The sequence below is a fragment of the Mustelus asterias genome, chromosome 17 (assembly GCF_964213995.1).
Source record: "Mustelus asterias chromosome 17, sMusAst1.hap1.1, whole genome shotgun sequence".
Classification (NCBI taxonomy): Eukaryota; Metazoa; Chordata; class Chondrichthyes; order Carcharhiniformes; family Triakidae; genus Mustelus; species Mustelus asterias.
Genome location: NC_135817.1, coordinates 23,861,638 through 23,881,281, shown reverse-complemented (window position 1 = coordinate 23,881,281; position 19,644 = coordinate 23,861,638). Strand labels below are relative to the sequence as shown.

Genomic DNA, 19,644 nt, shown 5'->3' with positions numbered 1-19,644 from the left:
TCTGAGATATACTTCGCCCCTCTCACCTTGAGCCTGTGACCCCTCGTGAACGTCACTTCTGATCTGGGAAAAAGCTTCCCACCGTTCACCCTATCTATCCCTTCATAATCTTGTACACCTCTATTAGATATCCCCTCATTCTCCGTCTTTCCAGGGAGAACAACCCCAGTTTACCCAATCTCTCCTCATAGCTAAGACCCTCCATCCAGGCAACATCCTGGTAAACCTTCTCTGCACTCTCTCTAACGCCTCCACGTCCTTCTGGTAGTGCGGCGACCAGAACTGGACGCAGTACTCCAAATGTGGCCTAACCAGCGTTCTATACAGCTGCATCATCAGACTCCAGCTTTTATACTCTATACCCTAGACCAGAGGATGAGACGTCACACCCCCCCTCCTCCACCCCCATGGGATGATTGGTCACACACCCCCTCTCCTCCCCGCCCCCCTTGGGATGATCGGTCACACCCCCTCTCCTCCCCCCCCTCCCCCCCCCCCCCCCAGGGGATGAGACGTCACACCCCCTCTCCTCCTCCCACCCCCCTCCCGCCCCGACTAGAGGATGGCCTGGGTCAGAGAGCCATTGCAGTCTCTGACTCCGCTCTTCGGAGGCTGCTACGGCGACTTCAGACTTTTATTTTGCAGGTCGGTAACAGCGCGGACGCGGATCAGGCCAGAAGACGGTAAAGTGGGATTTGACGGTAGAGTTGGGCGCGCAGTTCAGCAGTTCATTAAGTGTTGGGCCGCCCGATTTGGGTGCCCGCCGGACCCGGGCCCGAATCGGGTGTCGGTAAAGCCGCGATCTGCTCGGATCGGGTGCGGTATAGGCCCGCGCCCAACTTTACCGCGATTTCACGCCCGTTTGGTAAAATCAGGCCCATTGTAACTGACTTGGTGAGCCAGATGGACCCGTCACACCCCCTCTCCTGCTCCCACCCCCCCCCTCCCCCCCCCCCCAGAGGGTGATCTGGGTCCCGCCCCCTCTCCTCCTCCCACCCCCCCGCCCCTCCCACCGCCCGCAGATGATCTGGGTCAGAGAGCCGCTCTCTCTGCTTTTTTTTCTCCCCACCCGGGCGCGCTGCTTCGGATTTTTTTCGAACTGCGCATGCGCAGTTCAGACCTCCGATCGTTCCGGCAGCGCTAAGCCCCGCCCACAGCGCGAATCGGACAGGAGCCGGCAAAACGCATATGAGCGCGCTGGAAAGAGGATTCCAGGCGTGGATCTATTTGACGCCCAGATTCGGCACTTAGACTCAAAATGGTAAAATCAGGCCCAAGGTCTTGCCCTCTTTTTAGGTAGGCCCAAGGTCTTGCTTCTATCTGAACCTTTCCACAGCTGCTACAGTTGATGCTATCTTTTTAAATGTTATGTCATTCATCATTAATGGGGGCTATTTGAATATGTTCCCAACAAAATTCCAAATTGTCAACAAAAAAATAAATAAAACCTTGTTGCAACATCTTATTTTACGATTGGAACTGGATGATGATTACTACAAATCATTTTGTGAAGTAATTCATAGAATTGAACTAAAAACAGCAATAGGATCTTACTTTACTTTTGGACAAGTGTGATGTTGCTGATTTCTGTCGATCCGTTAGTTTTGTTTCATCAGTCCCTAAGCTGTGTTTCAGTGATCAAGAAGTTGATTTTTGGATCTCATTAAGGCCAGTCACATTTATCCGATCTTTATGTAACTTCTATATGTATGTTTTAACTCATCTGTATGTTTTAACATCCGAAACCTAGTGCCTGTCACACGGCACTGTTCAGAGGGAACATACCTGAAAACATAAGGATTAATTTCAACACTTTCCCAATCAGCAGGGCAGTGTTCGAATCGGGTGGCTTTGTATCTCATTCTTTCGCGTTGATATGTTGATATATGAATCCAAATGGTATGTTGGCCTTCATAGCAAGAGGATTTGAGTGTAGGGATAAGGGTGTTTTACTGCAATTGTATAGGGCATTGGTGAGGCCACACCTGGAGTATTGTGTGCAGTTTTGGTGCCCTTATCTGAGGAAGGATGTCCTTGCTGTAGAGGGAATACAGCGAAGGTTTACCAGGTTGATTCATGGGATGGCAGGTCTGCCATATCAGGAGAGACTAAGTAGGTTAGGATTATATTCATTGGAGTTTAGAAGAGTGAGAGGGGATTTCATAGAAACTTATAAAATTGTAACAGCATTAGACAGGGCAGATTCAGAAAGAATGTTCCCGATGGTGGGGGAGTCCAGAACTAGGGGTCATAGTTTGAGGATAAGGGGTAAACCTTTTAGAACTGAGGTGAGCAGAAATTTCTTCACCCAGAGAGTGGTGAATGTGTGGAATTCGCTACCACAGAAAGTAATTGAGGCCAAAACGTTGTGTGATTTCAAGAAGAAATTAGATATAGCCCCTGGGGCTTAAGGGATCAAGGGATATGAGGGATGGGGTGCGGAAGGGAAGTGGGGGATCAGGATATTGAACTTGATGATCAGCCATGATCATAATGAATGGTGGAGCAGGCTCGAAGGTCAAATGGCCTTCTCCTGCTTCTAGTTTCTATGTTACTATGATACCCCATTTGACCTCCATTAATTTTGGAACCCAATGAAGTGCCCCCGAATTTTTGGGGGAGCCTCATTACCAATTGGAAAGAAGGATCCCACAAGACACTTCAGTGGCATTTTAACCCACTCTCTAGTAGGGCTGCCCTCCGCGGGCACTTAGAAACATAGAAACATAGAAAAACTACAGCACAAACAGGCCCTTCGGCCCACAAGTTGTGCCGAACACATCCCTACCTTCTAGACCTACCTATAACCCTCCATCCTATTACGCTCCATGTACTCATCCAGGAGTCTCTTAAAAGACCCTATTGAGTTTGCCTCCACCACCACTGACGGCAGCCGATTCCACTCGCCCACCACCCTCTGTGTGAAAAACTTACCCCAAACATCTCCCCTGTACCTAGCTCCCAGCACCCTAAACCTGTGTCCTCTCGTAGCAGTCATTTCCACCCTGGGAAAAAGCCTCTGAGAGTCCACCGGATCTATGCCTCTCAACATCTTATACACCTCTATTAGGTCTCCTCTCATCCTTCGTCTCTCCAAGGAGAAAAGACCGAGCTCCCTCAGCCTATCCTCATAAGGCATGCCACTCAATCCAGGCAACATCCTTGTAAATCTCCTCTGCACCCTTTCAATCTTTTCCACATCCTTCCTATAGTGAGGCGACCAGAACGGAGCACAGTACTCCAAGTGGGGTCTGACGAGGGTCTTATATAGCTGCATCATTATCCCCGGACTCCTAAATTCAATCCCTCGATTGATAAAGGCCAGCACACCATACGCCTTCTTAACCACCTCCTCCACCTGCAGGGCCGATTTCAGAGTCCTATGGACCCGGACCCCAAGGTCCTTCTGATCCTCTAAGTACTGAGAGTCTTTCCCTTTATATTGTACTCCTTCATCCCATTTGACCTACCAAAATGGACCATGACGCATTTATCTGGGTTGAAGTCCACCTGCCACTTGTCCGCCCAGTCTTGCATCCTATCTATGTCCCTCTGTAACTTCTGTAACTTTGCCGGGTAAAGCTGTCAAGAAGCCAATGTGGCTCTCGAAGCTAATTCTAAAACATTCATTAGTGGGGTAGGAGGATTTCTCTGTGCTGTGCAAATAAAGTCCTTCTCCTGTGCTGTCTCAGTTCCTCCCAGTCACGAGATCTTCTCAATACTCCCTTGCCCAGACTTACATTGCTGTCAATAGCCGGCCTTTGGGACACCCAGTGTTTGCCACCACACATCCCTGCCAGTCTACTGTCACATTCTGCCCAAAATAAAACTGGCAGCAAACCATGTGGTATTCAAGGGAGTTTAGAAAGTTAAAATCTATCTGGCATCTGGCAAAGCTTCCTTGCATTAGAGTGGTTTGATGCCCCACCCCAAGAGTTAAAATCATCTCTTGAGGCCTTCGAAGCATTGCATATCAGTTGTGTCTCATTTCCAAATTGTCATGTATCTGCAGGTCAAGAGTTACTGCTCATCTCAAATATCTACTTAAATATGAAGTGATGAGTTAAATTTCCACTCAACTTATAAAGTAGCCAAAAATACTAATGAGGAAAAGAACAAAGAAAACTAAAATTCAGATACCACATAAACTTTCTAGTAATAGCACCTTTCCATTTAAATCCAGGTTAAATCTCACGGAATCCAGGGTGAGGTAGCTAGATGGATACAAAATTGGCTTGATGACAGAAGACAAAGAGTGGTTGTAGAGGGTTGTTTTTCAATCTGGAGGCCTATGACCAGTGGTGTGCCTCAGTGCTGGGTCCACTGTTATTTGCCAATTATATTAATGATTTGGATGAGAATTTAGGAGGCATGGTTGGTAAATTTGCAGATGACACCAAGATATCAAGGTTATCTAGGATTGCAACGGGATCTTGATCAATTGGGCCAGTGGGCTGACGAATGGCAGATGAAGTTTAATTTAGATAAATGCAAGGTGATGCATTTTGGTTGATCGAACCAGGGTAGGACTTAGTTAATGGTAGGGCGTTGGAGAGAGTTACAGAACAAAGAGATCTAGGGGTACAGGTTCATAGCTCCTTGAAAGTGGAGGCACAAGTGGACGGAGTGGTGAAGAAGGCATTTGGCATGCTTGGTATCTGGTGCGCTATCAATAAGGCGAAAGACTACCGATATGCCAATATAAGTGTAGGCTTTTATTCACAACAGAATCAGGAGCAGATCCCAACAATTAACCGACCTGGACTGAACAAGGGGGAGGAGACAGCCACCTTTATACTAGGTGCTGAGGGGAGGAACCAAACTGGAAGGGGATGTGTCCAGGTATGACAAACACACACAACGGTGGTCCATATAGGACAAAGGCACAACTGAGGTCCACCACAGTATCATTGGTCAGAACATTGAATACATGGATTGGGACGTCTTGTTGAAGTTGTACAAGACATTGGTAAGGCCACACTTGGAATACTGTGTACAGTTCGGGTTACCCTATTATAGAAAGGATATTATTAAACTAAAAAGAGTGCAGAAAAGATTTACTAGCATGCTACCGGGACTTAATGGTTTGAGTTATAAGGAGAGGCTGGATAGACTGGGACTTTCTGGGGCGAGGGGGCTTAGGGGTGATCTTAGAGAGGTCTATAAAATAATAAGGGATATAGATCAGCTAGATAGTCAATATCTTTTCCCAAAGGTAGGGGAATCTAAAACTAGAGGGCATAGGTTTAAGGTGAGAGGGAAGAGATACAAAAAGATTCAGAGGGGCAATTTTTTCACACAGAGGATGGTGAGTGTTTGAAACAAGCTGCCAGAGGTAGTAGCAAAGGCGGGTACAATTTTGTCTTTCAAAAAGCCTTTAGACAGTTACATGGGTAAAATGGGTATAGAGGGATATGGGCCAAATGCGGGCAATTGGGAGCTTAGAGGTTAAAAAAAGGGGCGGCAGGGACAAGTTGGACCGAAGGGCCTGTTTCCATGCTGTAAACCTCTATGACTTTATTTATTTATTGCCTATGGCAACTGACACCCACCAAACATGTACATCAAAAGTACAAGTACAGCTTGTTGAAATGTCACTTTGACCACTTACAGATCTTTCTTTTTATAAATAGTGTTAGTAAGCCACACTGGTGGGTTATACTTTACAATAACCGAGTGCAATTCTTTAAAGCAGAATTTTATTATTTTTTTAAAAAGGCACAATTAAATTTGGGAAGGAAATTTCCAGCCCCTTGCGCGACGGGATTTTCCGGTCATGGCGATGTCAATGGGCTGTTGATTGACTCGCTGCATTTTCAGGCCTTCTCCCAATGCACTGGGTCCATAAACTTCCGCCCTTGATGTTTTGGCCTCACGCTCCCTTCATTTCATGTCTGGCCACCCATTAAAAAGTGTATTTATAAATGTTACAGTCAGTTCAATAATGGTACATTTTTAAAAATCTATAACATGTTTGTAACTGGCACTGTTCCATAGAGAAATTGCAATACTGTAAGCTGTGAGCAAACTTCACTATAACTTGGTCATGGATTAACAGACTGTAAAGTTGAACTGAGGCATTCTCCTTTCAGGCAATTTGTTTTATTTTGGAATCTGACACTTCTGTTTATTGAAGAATTGCAGACCTCAAAGTAGGTCAAATTACCATGTGAGATGTTGTAGCAGGCAAAAGAACACAATTTTGACTTTTTAAACAAACTTTCAATTTTCTCATGTCAAGTAGGATCTGATCAAAACCAAGTTGAATAATATTTCTCAACGAAGTGATCAATTAGTTTATGTTTTAAAGTGTATTTACTATTGTCATAAGTAAGCTTACATTCCCACTCCAATGAACTTACTGTGAAAATCTCCTAGTCGCCACACTTCGACACCTATTTGGGTACACTGATGGAGAATTTAGCATAGCCAGTGCACCTAACCAGACTGTGGGAGGAAACCGGAGCACCCGGAGGAAACCCACGCAGACACGGGGAGAATGTGCAGACTCTGCACAGACAGTGACCCAGGCCGGGAATTGAATCTGGATCCCTGGCACTCTGAGGCAGCAGTGCTAACCGCTGTGCCACCATATCGCCACATTGACTCACACAGTTGACTCACAATCAAAATTTGAAGTTATTTTATGAATTATTTAATTGCAGCCAATTACTGCTCAGGCAAATAGATCCTATTGTTATGTTCTGATTTGCTGACGGACATGGGAACAGGATCACTGACTGAAATATGAGAAGAAATACAACAATCAGTCTGTTTTATAATAGCCAGTAAAGATGTTACCAGATAACACTTGCATCAAAAATGACAGGCGGAATCTTGAAGTATATTTTCCAAAGTGTCAGTTGCAGTGAAAAAACTGGTGTGTGGCTCTCCAGCTTAACAACTGAGATTTCTCTCCAGATTCTCTGGTGCACAGAGATGCTTTTTGCCATCACTCAAGCGAGGTAGGACCTGATAGAGCTGGCAATGCTGGCTGCTCTAAGATCATGGTGACATCTGGGTGCCTCCCCAACCCACAAGCATTGGGGTTGACCCCTCCCTACCAACCACACACGCATCAGGATGGCACCCCCTCCCCCAGACACAAAAGGTGAATCCCCCAATGGGGCTCCTCAGTGCCCCCATCTCTGGCAGTGCCAGGTCAGCATACCTTTGCTCCCACAGTGGATGCCTCTTGCCTGCATCAAGTTTTTAAAAACCTGTGCTCTATGATGATACTTATAGAAAGGGCAGGAACTTCATTACATCATGGGCGATGGGCATGTTAAAGCAGAAAGCAGGAGCTTGCCAGCGAGAATCTTGTTTCACGTCTCTCACGAGATCTTGGACCATGCTGCTGTTTACGTTGAACAGCTAAAGCAGACTCAAAATCACCCCCCAACATGTTTTTCAGAATCCAACAAGTTCACATCAACAAGTTCCTGATCTCCTGCCATTTGCTCACTCACTGTGCTGACTATTCAAGTGTAATCACTCTCAGAGATTGTCCTCTGATTTATTCAATAAACTGGAGCATTGTCGGGCAATACAGCAGGATATAGATAGGCTGGAAAATTGGGCAGAGAGGTGGCAGATGGAATTTAATCCGGATAAATGCGAAGTGATGCATTTTGGAAGAAATAATGTAGGGAGGAGTTATACAATAAATGGCAGAGTCATCAGGAGTATAGAAACACAGAGGGACCTAGGTGTGCAAGTCCACAAATCCTTGAAGGTGGCAACACAGGTGGAGAAGGTGGTGAAGAAGGCATATGGTATGCTTGCCTTTATAGGACGGGGTATAGAGTATAAAAGCTGGAGTCTGATGATGCAGCTGTATAGAACGCTGGTTAGGCCACATTTGGAGTACTGCGTCCAGTTCTGGTCGCCGCACTACCAGAAGGACGTGGAGGCATTGGAGAGAGTGCAGAGAAGGTTTACCAGGATGTTGCCTGGTATGGAGGGTCTTAGCTATGAGGAGAGATTGGGTAGACTGGGGTTGTTCTCCTTGGAGAGACGGAGAATGAGGGGAGATCTAATAGAGGTATACAAGATTATGAAGGGTATAGATAGGGTGAACAGTGGGAAGCTTTTTCCCAGGTTGGAGGTGACGATCACGAGGGGTCACGGGCTCAAGCTGAGAGGGGTGAAGTATAACTCAGACATCAGAGGGACGTTTTTTACACAGAGGGTGGTGGGGGCCTGGAATGCGCTGCCAAGTAGGGCGGTGGAGGCAGGCACGCTGACATCATTTAAGACTTGCCTGGATAGTCACATGAGCAGCCTGGGAATGGAGGGATACAAACGATTGGTCTAGTTGGACCAAGGAGCGGCACAGGCTTGGAGGGCCGAAGGGCCTGTTTCCTGTGCTGTACTGTTCTTTGTTCTTTGTTCTTTGGAGTGGACCCTAATGACATTGTTAGTCAACAAATTACAAGTGATAGGCTTCAATATTGTACAACAGTCCTCCTTTACTGCTTACAGCTTTATCTGCTCATGACAGGAGAAGTTAATCCCACAAGACAATTTGCATTTGATGAAGCTTTCATTCAGCACTCACTTGCTGCCATCTTGGAAATCAATGCTCCAGCTGATGCCACCTCCTCACCTCAGCTAGCCAGTGTGCAGCAGCATGAAGGGCACTACCTCCACCCAAAACTACTTAGAAGCATCATCGACTCATCGCTGGTTGATTTCTACTGACTCTCATTACATTCGGAGAAGTGTTTGGTTGTTTCCAAGGCAATTGGGAAGACATTTAGGCAAGGCAAGGCATCCAAGGCATGTAAAATTGCCGGCTCCAACGCACCCCTCCCTGGTGAGCTCAATGCATTCTACGCCCATTGTGAGCAAGAGGTCAGCGAGAGCATGCCCTCCACCCCGGAAGCCCTGGATGAACCTGTATCTGGGGTCACCATCGCAGATGTTAGAGCGGCTTCTTCGAAGGTCAACCCACAGAAAGTGATTGGCCCAGATGGGGTACCCAGCCAAGCACTCAGATCCTACGCGGATCAGCTGGCAGGGGTATTCACAAACATTTTCAACCTCTCTTTACAACAATCTGAGGTCCCTATCTGCTTCAAGAAGATGACCATCATCCCGGTACCTAAGAAAAACCAAGCAGCGTGCCTCAATGACTATTGGCCGGTGGCTCTGACATCCATCATTATGAAGTGCTTCGAAAGGCTAGTCATGGCACAAATCAATTCCAGCCTCCCGGACTACCTGGATCCACTACAGTTTGCCTACCGCCACAACAGGTCCACAGCAGATGCCATCTTCCTGGCCCTGCACTCAACCCTGGAACACCTCGATAACAAGGACACCAATGTCATTCTCCTATTTATTGACTACAGCTCAGCCTTCAACACATTATTCCCATGAAACTCATCTCCAGACTCTGTGGCCTGGGCCTCGGCATCTCCCTCTGTGACTGGATCCTGAACTTCCTAACTCACAGACCACAATCAGTAAGGATAGGCAACAACACCTCCTCCACGATCATCCTCAACACCGTTACCCCACAAGGCTATGTTCTCAGCCCCCCTACTATACTCCTTATACACCTATGACTATTTGAATTTTAAGTTTGCTCATGACACCACCGTAGTGGGTCGGATCTCAAACAATGACAAGACAGAGTACAGGAATGAGATAGAGAAATCTAATGGACTGGTGCAACAACAATAATCTCTCCCTCAATGTCAACAAAACAAAGAAAATTGCCATCGACTTCAGGAAGCGTAAAGGAGAACAAGCCCCTGTCTACATCAACAGGGACGAAGTAGAGAGGGTTGAGAGCTTCAAGTTTTTGGGTGTCCAGATCACCAACAACCTGTCCTGGTCTCCCCATGCCAACACTATAGTTAAGAAAGCCCATCAATGCTTCTACTTTCTCAGAAGGCGAAGGAAATCTGGCATGTCAGCTCCGACTCTCTCCAACTTTTACAGATGCACCATAGAAAGCAAACTTTCTGGTTGTATCACAGCTTGGTATGGCTCCTGCTCTGCCCAAGACCGCAAGAAACTACAAAAGGTCATGAATGTAGCCCAATCCATCATGCAAACCAGCCTCCCATCCACTGACTCTGTCTACACTTGCCGCTGCCTCGGCAAAGCAGCCAGCATAATTAAGGACCCCACCCACCCCAGACATTCTCTTCCACCTTCTTCCGTCGGGAAAAAGATACAAAAGTCTGAGGTCACGTACCAACCGACTCAAGAACAGCTTCTTCCCTGCTGCTGTCAGACTTTTGAATGGACTTACCTTGCATTAAGTTGATCTTTCTCTACACCCTAGCTATGACTGTAACACTACATTCTGCATTGTTTTGTTTCCTTCTCTATGAACGGTATGCTTTGTCTGTATAGCGCGCAAGAATCAATACTTTTCGCTGTATGTTAATACATGTGACAATAATAAATCAAATCAAATCAATTAAAGTTGGTGCAGTCTTCAGGGAATGGTGTGGCATGCTGTGTAGCACTTAGTCCTGATTTCAAGGATTCTACGTAAATCACTTGCTCCCAGATTGTCTGCATCCCCCCTTGGAACGCAGCAGGGAAAATGAGCAGAAGTGACACAGAGCAGGACAAGCTGCTGGAAGAGGGAGGAGAGAAAGAACAGTTGTTAGTAGGAGGTCATTTCTGCCCAGTTTGTTTAAAGAGCAGTTCTCCTTGCCTAATCCTCAGTAAGGAACAGTTTGTGAGACATCTCTGCTTCATTAAAAAGGGGCTCACAGAAATTTGCGCAACTTCAGCAGGACAGAATTGCCAGTGGCTTTACACGTGACTATGACCGTGGACACTTATGCCTCCGGCTCTTTCTGGGCTGGAGCCGATGATATTTGAAACATCTCCCAGTTTGCCGTCACAGTGGCACAGTGGTTAGCACTGCTGCCTCACTGCTGGTTTAAACAACTCATGATCATTTACACACTTAGAAAATAGCAGATCCACCTGTCCCAAATGTGGTTATCCCACTGCCTGAAGAAAGCGCTCATGTTAAAAGTGAAAGTTTGCAGATTTACGTGCACTTCCCAACACACCATTAAAACCTATAGTTTTAATGCAGTGTTTAAGATCTCCCTCTTGGTGCCATTAACATACTTAGTGTGAATTGAAGCTGGTCACTTGGATCATTTTCGTTGTGTCTAACTGAATTGGCAAATACCAATTGGACCTTTGACTGGATCATTATGAACTCCCTGATTAAAGAGTCAATTGATGGGCCAATCAGGGAGTCTTTTCCTTGTATTTAACTGGGCGTGTCAGTTCCTCTGCCCCTCCCGAAGGTAGACTGCTGACTGATAGCACTCTGCGTACTGCTGTTGGAATTGTAAATAAAGAGATTTTGGGGAAGGGACTTCTGCCTCCAAAGACTTACTGCACACTCCATCAGTCAGTATTTCCAACTCCTAACCACTTGTGTAAAAACATCATTTCCCCCCATGTTGCCTCTGACTGTTTTGCCAATTCCCTTCAATCTGTTTATCTTTATTACTCCATTTAAGCACCTTCGCAAAGCACCTCAAGAAAATCCCCTCAACCTCTTTTACTCGAGGGAGATCAACCCCAGCTTCTCCAGTCCATCCACATAACTGTAAATCCTTCATCCCTGCAACTATTCGAGTAATTTGACTTTTATTTGATTTGAGTAAAATTTCTCAAATTGTTTGTTCTCACTTTTATTTTACTGTCATTTTCTATTTAAATATGCAAAGAATATTGGAATTGAGTCCTCAAGGGTCACCTCAGCTCAAGCTACACACACCTTTGACCATTGCTGCTCAGCAACGGCAGTCGAAGACGGCTGACTGGTGACCGTTGCCACTAGAAACTGCCGCTCAGCAACCGGATTCCTTGTTTCATTGCATGCTGGGCCGTTGATTCATTTCTTACAGGGCTATGACTAAAAAAAACAGAGATTGCCACAGAAGTGGCTATTAGAATGAGAGAATAGCAATTTGGTTTGCGTCACAAGTAAGAATATAATAATTCAGACCAAGCCTCAGCAATCAACTGGGGGATTCAAATGGAGGCAATTTTTTACTTTAAACGATGGAGATGACGGAGGATCTGCTTAAAGGAAAATCAGGTGGGCTGCATACTGGGTGGTACATCTACTACCGCCAAAGAAGCTGACAGGATCTATCTAAGAATTAATAGTCTCATTGATATGTGGACATAAGACCATAAGATATAGGAGCAGAATTAGGCCATTCGGCCATCACGTCTGCTCCGCCATTCAACCATGGTTGATGATTCTCATCCCCATTCTCCTGCCTTCTCCCCATAACCCTTGATCCCCTTATTGATCAAGAACCTATCTGTCTCTATCTTAAAGACACTCAATAACCTGGCCTCCACAGCCCTCTGTGGCAATGAGTTCCACAGGTTCACCACCCTCTGGCTGAAGAATTCCCTCCTGATCTCGGTTCTAAAGGAGCGTTCCTTCATTCGGAGGTTGTGCCCTCGAGTTCCAGTCTCTCCATGAGCGGAAACATCCTCTCCACAGACATGGTCTGCTGAAGGAATGGACTTGCTGAGCTGGGCGCCATTATTTTCTTCCATGCCTTTTTGTGCTTTACTCAGTCTCCTTATGCAGATTCAATATTAAATGGAGTTATTTTTAGTGCTCACACTATAGTCCTTAAGCTTCATACAAATGATTGCTATTGCTTTAGAAAGATTCAATCTGTCCATTTTGTTTTATTCACAGATGGAATCCAGGAAAAGACTTGCAAAGACAGTGCTGGTATTTGTATGTTTCTTCGCAGTGAGCTGGCTCCCCAGCCACATTATCTACCTATATCGTTCATACCATTACAGACAGGTGGACACCTCCTTGGCGCATCTGGTTGGCAGTATCTGTGCCAGGATTCTCGCATTCAGCAACTCCTGCGTAAACCCATTCGCTCTCTACCTGCTGAGCAAGACCTTCCGAAAGCAATTCAACAACAATCTGTTCTGCTGCAGGAGCCATCTCCTCATACGTTCAACCAGCACAGGCAGGAGTACCACCGCTTCCCGGATGACATCCCTCAAAAGCACAAACCACTCAGTGGCAAGCTTCAGCCTAATCAATGGGAACTTTGTTCAGCAGGAAGGTTATGTGTAGAGGTCAACTGAGCACACTTTTAAACAATGTACATTTTCAGCAATCACAATCATGCCCACAGGTCTCAGTCTCAGAGGAGAGAATGTAAAAGAGAATGATGCATCCATGGGTTAATGGGAGAAAGTTGCAGTTCAGGTAGAAAGGGTGTAAGCTGCTTTTGTGTCAAATAAATAAATAATAAAAGTGTCTTTTAAGATGTTTGGAACAGCGATGATGTACAGTAAGCCCTCTTTAGTAGCAGGGCATCCATCAGGGATGCTAATGGTGTACCAAAGATATGCCACAAAGGTTGTGGTTTGTCAGTGGCGATCTCAGGGCAACTGGTGGGAGACAAAAAGAAAACCAGTAGTGAGAGGTTTTTACAGATGGAGAATTTTGGTTATTCTATTTGACTATGGTCTATAAATAACATGTGTTCCATTAAAGATTTCCTGGTATTTAGAGAGGCTCATTATATCCAGTGCTATGGGATATCAGATACCTGTAATTCAACTGGAGGATCCAGTAACACAGTACTTTGTGAGAACACCAACCAATAATGCGAATGATATGCAATGTGGCACGGTGACACAGTGGTTAACACGGCTACCTCACAACGCCAAGGACCCAGGTTCAATTTCGGCCTTGGGTGACTGTGTGGAATTTGTACATTCTCCCCATGTCTGTGTGGCTTTCCTCCGGGTGCTCCAGTTTCCTCCCACAGTCCAAAGATGTGCAGGTTAGGTGGATTGGCCATGGTTAAAAAAAAAATTGCCCCTTAGTGTCCCAAGTTGTGTAGGTTAGGTGGATTAACCGTGACAAATTTGTGGGGATGCAGACTTGAGGGGCCAAATGGCCTCCTTCTGCATTGTATGATTTTATGAATGCCACTGAACTATGGGATGTGGATTGACACTGAAAATCACACACTGATTTATAATTTGAATTGTGTAGAAGCCAAATGTTGCCCCAAAAGAGAAGGAAAGGGATAATTATGGCTATGTTGGTGTTTTCCTGAGGCAAATGGAAAGAAAAGAAGAAATAACTTAACTAGCTGAGGTTCCTTCTCTCTGCGAAAAAGGAAGCAATGTTATCACATATTATATCCAACTTCTGGTCACACTCCAACTACTCCTGTTGGAAAATGATTCCACATGATCCAACAGTAAGGAAAGGCTTGGCCTCAACTATGGTGACCACCGTTGTCAAACTGACTTTGTGTTGAAGGCTCACATTAGAAAATGGTAGTTGTTGCGCTAGCAAATGGTCAGTGATCATATAGTGGTGGCTCAGCAAGCCTTTCTGACTTCAAGAGAGAAGCAGTGACAGAACAGGAAGTTGAAAGGAACGAGGATTATTGTCTTTCAGAAACTTGTTTTTTTAATTTCAAGGTTGTGATATATCAGAGACATGCATTCGAACAGGGGTTGGGACGTATCAAGTAGTATTATATAAGAAGCTCATAAATCTCCAAAAGTGTCATCTTGGAGATGTTCGCTAGTATTGGGATAGGATTTATTGGGATCTGGCTTTCAGAGTAGGGAATTATGTTGAGTTGCTTAAGGCTCAGAATCGTGAATGATTAGGAGAAATTATTTTACACAGAAACAGGTGGACTTTACAGTTGGCAGCAGGTGGAAAATTTTAGTAAATATTGCGACAGTTATTTTTGACTTCCAGTGTAAAACCACTCTTTATAATATTTAAGTGCTCTGCCAATGACAATATGCTATTTTTTAAATAGCAGTTCAAAAGGCTCTACCAAAACAAGGATAGGAAATCAGTTGGCTGACTAAATCATAATTAACTTAATTTGGAAAAAACCATGGGGATAGAATTCCAGAAATGTGTGTTTAGAATGGGGACATTTATTTTTGTCACTTTAACATGCACACACTGACATTTCTGATGTATTGCCCAGTGGCAAGTAGTTTCAGCACCAGACCAATGCTGGCATATTTGGTACATCTGGACACCAGTGGGACAATATTCTAATGCGGTGGGTGCCAGTTAAAACTCATGGAAGTGAAGTAAAGAAACTGATGGTATCCTCACTGCCGAGTGGAAAATCCAAAGGTAGACCTTCACCAAATTTCAGGACACCCTGTTGTGATCAAACATTGATTCCAGTCCGATCTATACAATGCAAATCTCTATAGTGCTCAATCATGTTACAGTGTAGAATGTTGAAGATGAACTGTCATGTTTGAACCTGGAGATTATCCTAATTTACTTTAAGCAAATTCAGGTCTCTACAAAAATATTGCAAAGAAGAAAAAGGTGCAGTACGGTGGCACAGTGGTGAGCACTGCTGCCTCACAGCGCAGGGACCTGGGTTCAATTCCCAGATTGGGTCACTGTCTATGCAGAGTCTGCACGTTCTCCTTGTGTCTGCATGGGTTTCCTCCGGGTGCTCCAGTTTCCTCCCAGTGCGAAAGATGTGCTGGTTAGGTGCATTGGCCATGCTAAATTCTCCCTCAGTGTACCCGAACCGGTGCTGGAGTGTGGCAACTAGGAGATTTTCACAGTAACTTCATTGCAGTGTTAATGTAAGCCTACTTGTGACACTAATAAATAAACTTTAAAAATTGCATCCATCCGCTAGCAAATGAAAGTTGTATCTGAATAGATAGGCTGATCCTGTTAATTTCAGGCCTCCTTTGTTTGAAATAAATTCAAATTATCTCTCTGTTCAATTTAAACTATTTTAATGTAAATTTCATTCAACTGATATTTTTAACAAAGTAACTTTGAAATAAAGCAAATAGATTCTAATATTAGCAAAACAAATTAATGATCCAAAGTGGCTTTAAGGTCGTATTTCATTTGAAAAATCTTTTCATTGGATTAGGAGGAATGTCAAATTGCACAAAAAACTGTAGTTTTCAGCTGGGAGAGATGTTTGGTCATTCGGGCGGGGGTGGGGGGGAGGTGATTTTAAGTCCACGTTCACTGTGCGAATGCCAGCAGAGGCTCAAGATCCAAAGTTGCTGTTCTCGCTGGTCAGAAGGCATTTTCTGATCTTCCCTGCCCCTCGCCGCGATGTCATCGGATTCAGATCCTTTACAGACATGATCCTGCTTTACATTTAGTGTAATATATTTATATGCTATTAACCTGTTCCCCCGCAGTATATTGGCACAGAGCGTGCTTTAAAATAGATTCACACAGACGTGCCCTGGCAATGCCCCTTGGTACAGACTGGCACTGCCAGTTTGGCACCATGCCCACGCCAACCTGGCAGTGCCAATCATCTAGATGTAGTAGTGGCCGGGAGTGGAAGGTGGTGTTGTGGATGCCAGCGATGTCCAGTGGAGGGGGAGGGAGGATGGATGCCGACTCAGACTGCGTGGTGAGAGGGTTAGGAAGTGAGGGAAATGATCGGGGGAGGGGGGGAGGGTGAGGAAGAAGGTGCCAACTCCGATCAGGGCTGGGGAGGGGAGCCCGGCACGGTGGTACAGTGGTTAGCACTGCTACCTCACAGCGTCAGGGACCCAGGTTCGATTCCCAGCTGGGGTCACTGTCTGTGTGGAGTTTGCATATTCTCCCCGTGTCTGTGTGGGTTTCCTCTGGGTGCTCCGGTTTCCTCTCCCACAGTCTGAAAAATGTGCTGGTTAGGTGCATTGACCCGAACAGGCACCTAGTGTGGTGACTAGGGGAATTTCACAGTAGCTTCATTGCAGTGTTAATGTAAGCCTTACTTGTGACTAATAAATAAACTTTTACTTTAACTTTACCTCCATGGGTGGGCTGAGGGGGAGGCTTATACAGATTATGATCAGTGTGCCTTTTAAAGATGGCGCCGTGATCTCTGTGTAGCCAGGTTTTGCCGACGTGTTTAGGCCCCACCCCCCTGTATGACAGCATGAAACACTTGAATTTTTTTGGCAGTGTCGTAAAATCTGGAGAGAAATCCAGCCGGTTTCTCTGGAGAGAAACACGCTGGTTTTCTCACTGGAAACAAACTCTGCCATTTTTTGATAAGATTTAGCACCCATTTCCTGCTATTTGATGTGCTTTCATCCATGTTGTGCTTTTTGTTCAAGAAGCCAATATAAAGTTATCTGTGTGAAAGCACACCAAGCACCCATCTTCCTACTGGTGGATATGAAGCACAAAGATTCTTCTCCTTGTTAAATTGTGCGAGTAACTTTGAGATTAACCAGTCAGATAATCTGAAGTAAATTCAATATTGGAGACAGTAGTCATGAGAATCAGGTAAGAGCAATCGGAAATATTAACGGTAGTCAGTGCTAACCATTTTTCCCAAATGTTTAGATAGAAAATCCAAAAGATATACATCAAAGGTTTGTGCAACTCCATGGACACATAATCATATCAGCATAAAATTTACAAACTTAGTAAACAAGCCACCTAAACACAGTGGCACTTTCCCAATGTTATATTCTACGTATTTTAATATTTTGGATATTACAAGTGCATGACACTATCATGCCATGCTTGAGTGATAACTTCACAACCAAACCTATCGGCCCCATTCCAACGCTCTCAGTCTAGCATTTTTGGAAGTTTTCTGCCATGTCTGTATGCTCGTGTTATATTACATTTAAAGACCCAACAATTGGCTGATCGTGCTACAAAGTGTAAATAAACTATTTGGAGACTTTGAATATTTCACTGTTTACATATATTCAAGTCACGGAGCTAAACAGTCCCACTGGAGCAGCTGAGACATTCACCCAAGAATTAGTTTATAATTGGGGAATCTCAAAATAGCTGCCGGTTGTGGATGTGAGAGGTTGCTCACATGTCAAAACAACACGTAAAGTTCCCTGCAATGCTTATTGAAGATGGGGGAAAAAAGCAAAAAAGCTTTTCTTTGTAACAATTTCCCACATGGCGCATTGAAGAATATACAACCGAAAGAATTATAGTGCCTTGTTTAATCCTTTGTAAGGAAGGACTTCATAACTTTTTTGTGCCTTTGTACTTGGTGAGTTCTGAAGCTTCTCTGCCACTTTGGGAATAAATTTGCATGTTGCTCCATTGCAGTTTATGCTCATGCATAATATTTGGAAAATTTCACACCGGAAAAGGAAAATTGTCTTTTCATCCTTGTTCATTAAACAAACTTGATGCCTGTGCTAGCAATGAAATATGATGTGCTGACAATGGAATATTATGTGTTATTTCTGGAATACTATGTGTTACATTTTTATTTCAGTCTCAAAATGTGGTCCTGGCTCTGATCGTAGTTCACTGTGATGCCATTGTACAAACAAAAGCATTAGCATGCTCGGTTCTCAACAATATGCTTCTTTTGAACATTAGTTTGCCAGCCATGACAATCTATATGCCTGCTGCATATGACCATTGTGATAACCTGTAAATTAATTGTATATATTTGACTAAAGTAAGCGCAGGTGAAGCTGTGTACATGCAGATTGTGATATCAAAGTTTGCACTGTTGGTTTTGCTGGACCTAATAATCTCTGACAACCAAAAGTATAAATATATGCTTTTCTGTTTGAATTTATAAATATTCCAGTCAGATTACATTGTAAAAGTAATCACCAATTCATAGTTTTTTTGGAAGTGTGAAGGATTCATGTCTTGCTGGTGTGCTAAGATATAAAATACAAACTATGATTGAAAAGGGAATCCTTTCCTTCGAAAAGTAATGTAGGATGTTCTGGATGGAACTGCAGATTTCACAGTCCTTTCCCTCATATGATGATTTTTTTTTCCTGTTATCTTCATGGGATTTTAGTGTAATACTTTAGGTCTTAGTCACTAATGACCAAAATCTAGAATGCACAGATACTCTGTGCTTCAAGCAGCTCCTGGACTCACTTGCCCCCTAGGTCTGTCTCTGAATAGGAACATAAGAATTAGGAGCAGAAGTAGGCAAATTCAGCTCTTTGAGCCTGCTCCACCATTCAATCAAATCATGGCTGATCTCTCCCTAGTCTCAAATCCACCTCCCCACCTGTTCCCCCATATACCTTTATCCCCATTCCTGTAATTAGAAACACATCTGTCTCCTTCTTGAAACCATTCAACGATTCAGACTCCATGCGCTATGGTAAACCTCCCCTGAACTACCTCCAATGCCACCAAATATCCTTCCTCAAATAAATAGACTAAAACTGGACACAGTACCCCAGATGTGGTCTCACCAACACCCTACAATTGCAACAACATTTCTCTACTTTTATACTCCAGTCCTTTTGCAATAAATGTCAACATCCCAATCTGGACATTGTTTAATTTGTGCTTGAAGCTGATTTAACCTTAGCCACTAGTGAACTTCATCACGGGACCCCTGACTTTAACTTCAGTCTCTCTCAACAGGCTCCTCCCGAGCCTTTGTTTACAACCAGGACAATTACCCTAATCTTTGCCAAGCCTATGAAACTCGAATTCCCTCTTTTGACTGCTGCTGCAGATTGAAGCTCATTCCTCCTATCTGCCTTTTCCTGCACTTCACAAATCCATCTTGGGTCCTTCTCTCTCTCGTCTCCTCCTCTTTTTGTTACCCAATTGTGCTTCCTTTCATTCCCCCTTCTCAGACATTTTTAACC

At 44.4% G+C, this 19,644-nt stretch overlaps 1 protein-coding gene across 1 annotated transcript in view; it reads left to right on the top strand.

Moving 5' to 3' along the window:
* grpr (gastrin-releasing peptide receptor) overlaps nucleotides 1-15,491 on the top strand; it is a 79,525-nt gene extending 64,034 nt beyond the window's left edge. Inside the window, exon 3 of the mRNA XM_078231963.1 lies at nucleotides 12,722-15,491. Within this exon, the coding sequence (XP_078088089.1) occupies nucleotides 12,722-13,120 (399 nt within the window). The 3' untranslated portion in view covers nucleotides 13,121-15,491. The remainder of the gene's footprint in view (nucleotides 1-12,721) is intronic.
* Nucleotides 15,492-19,644: the final 4,153 nt, after the last annotated feature.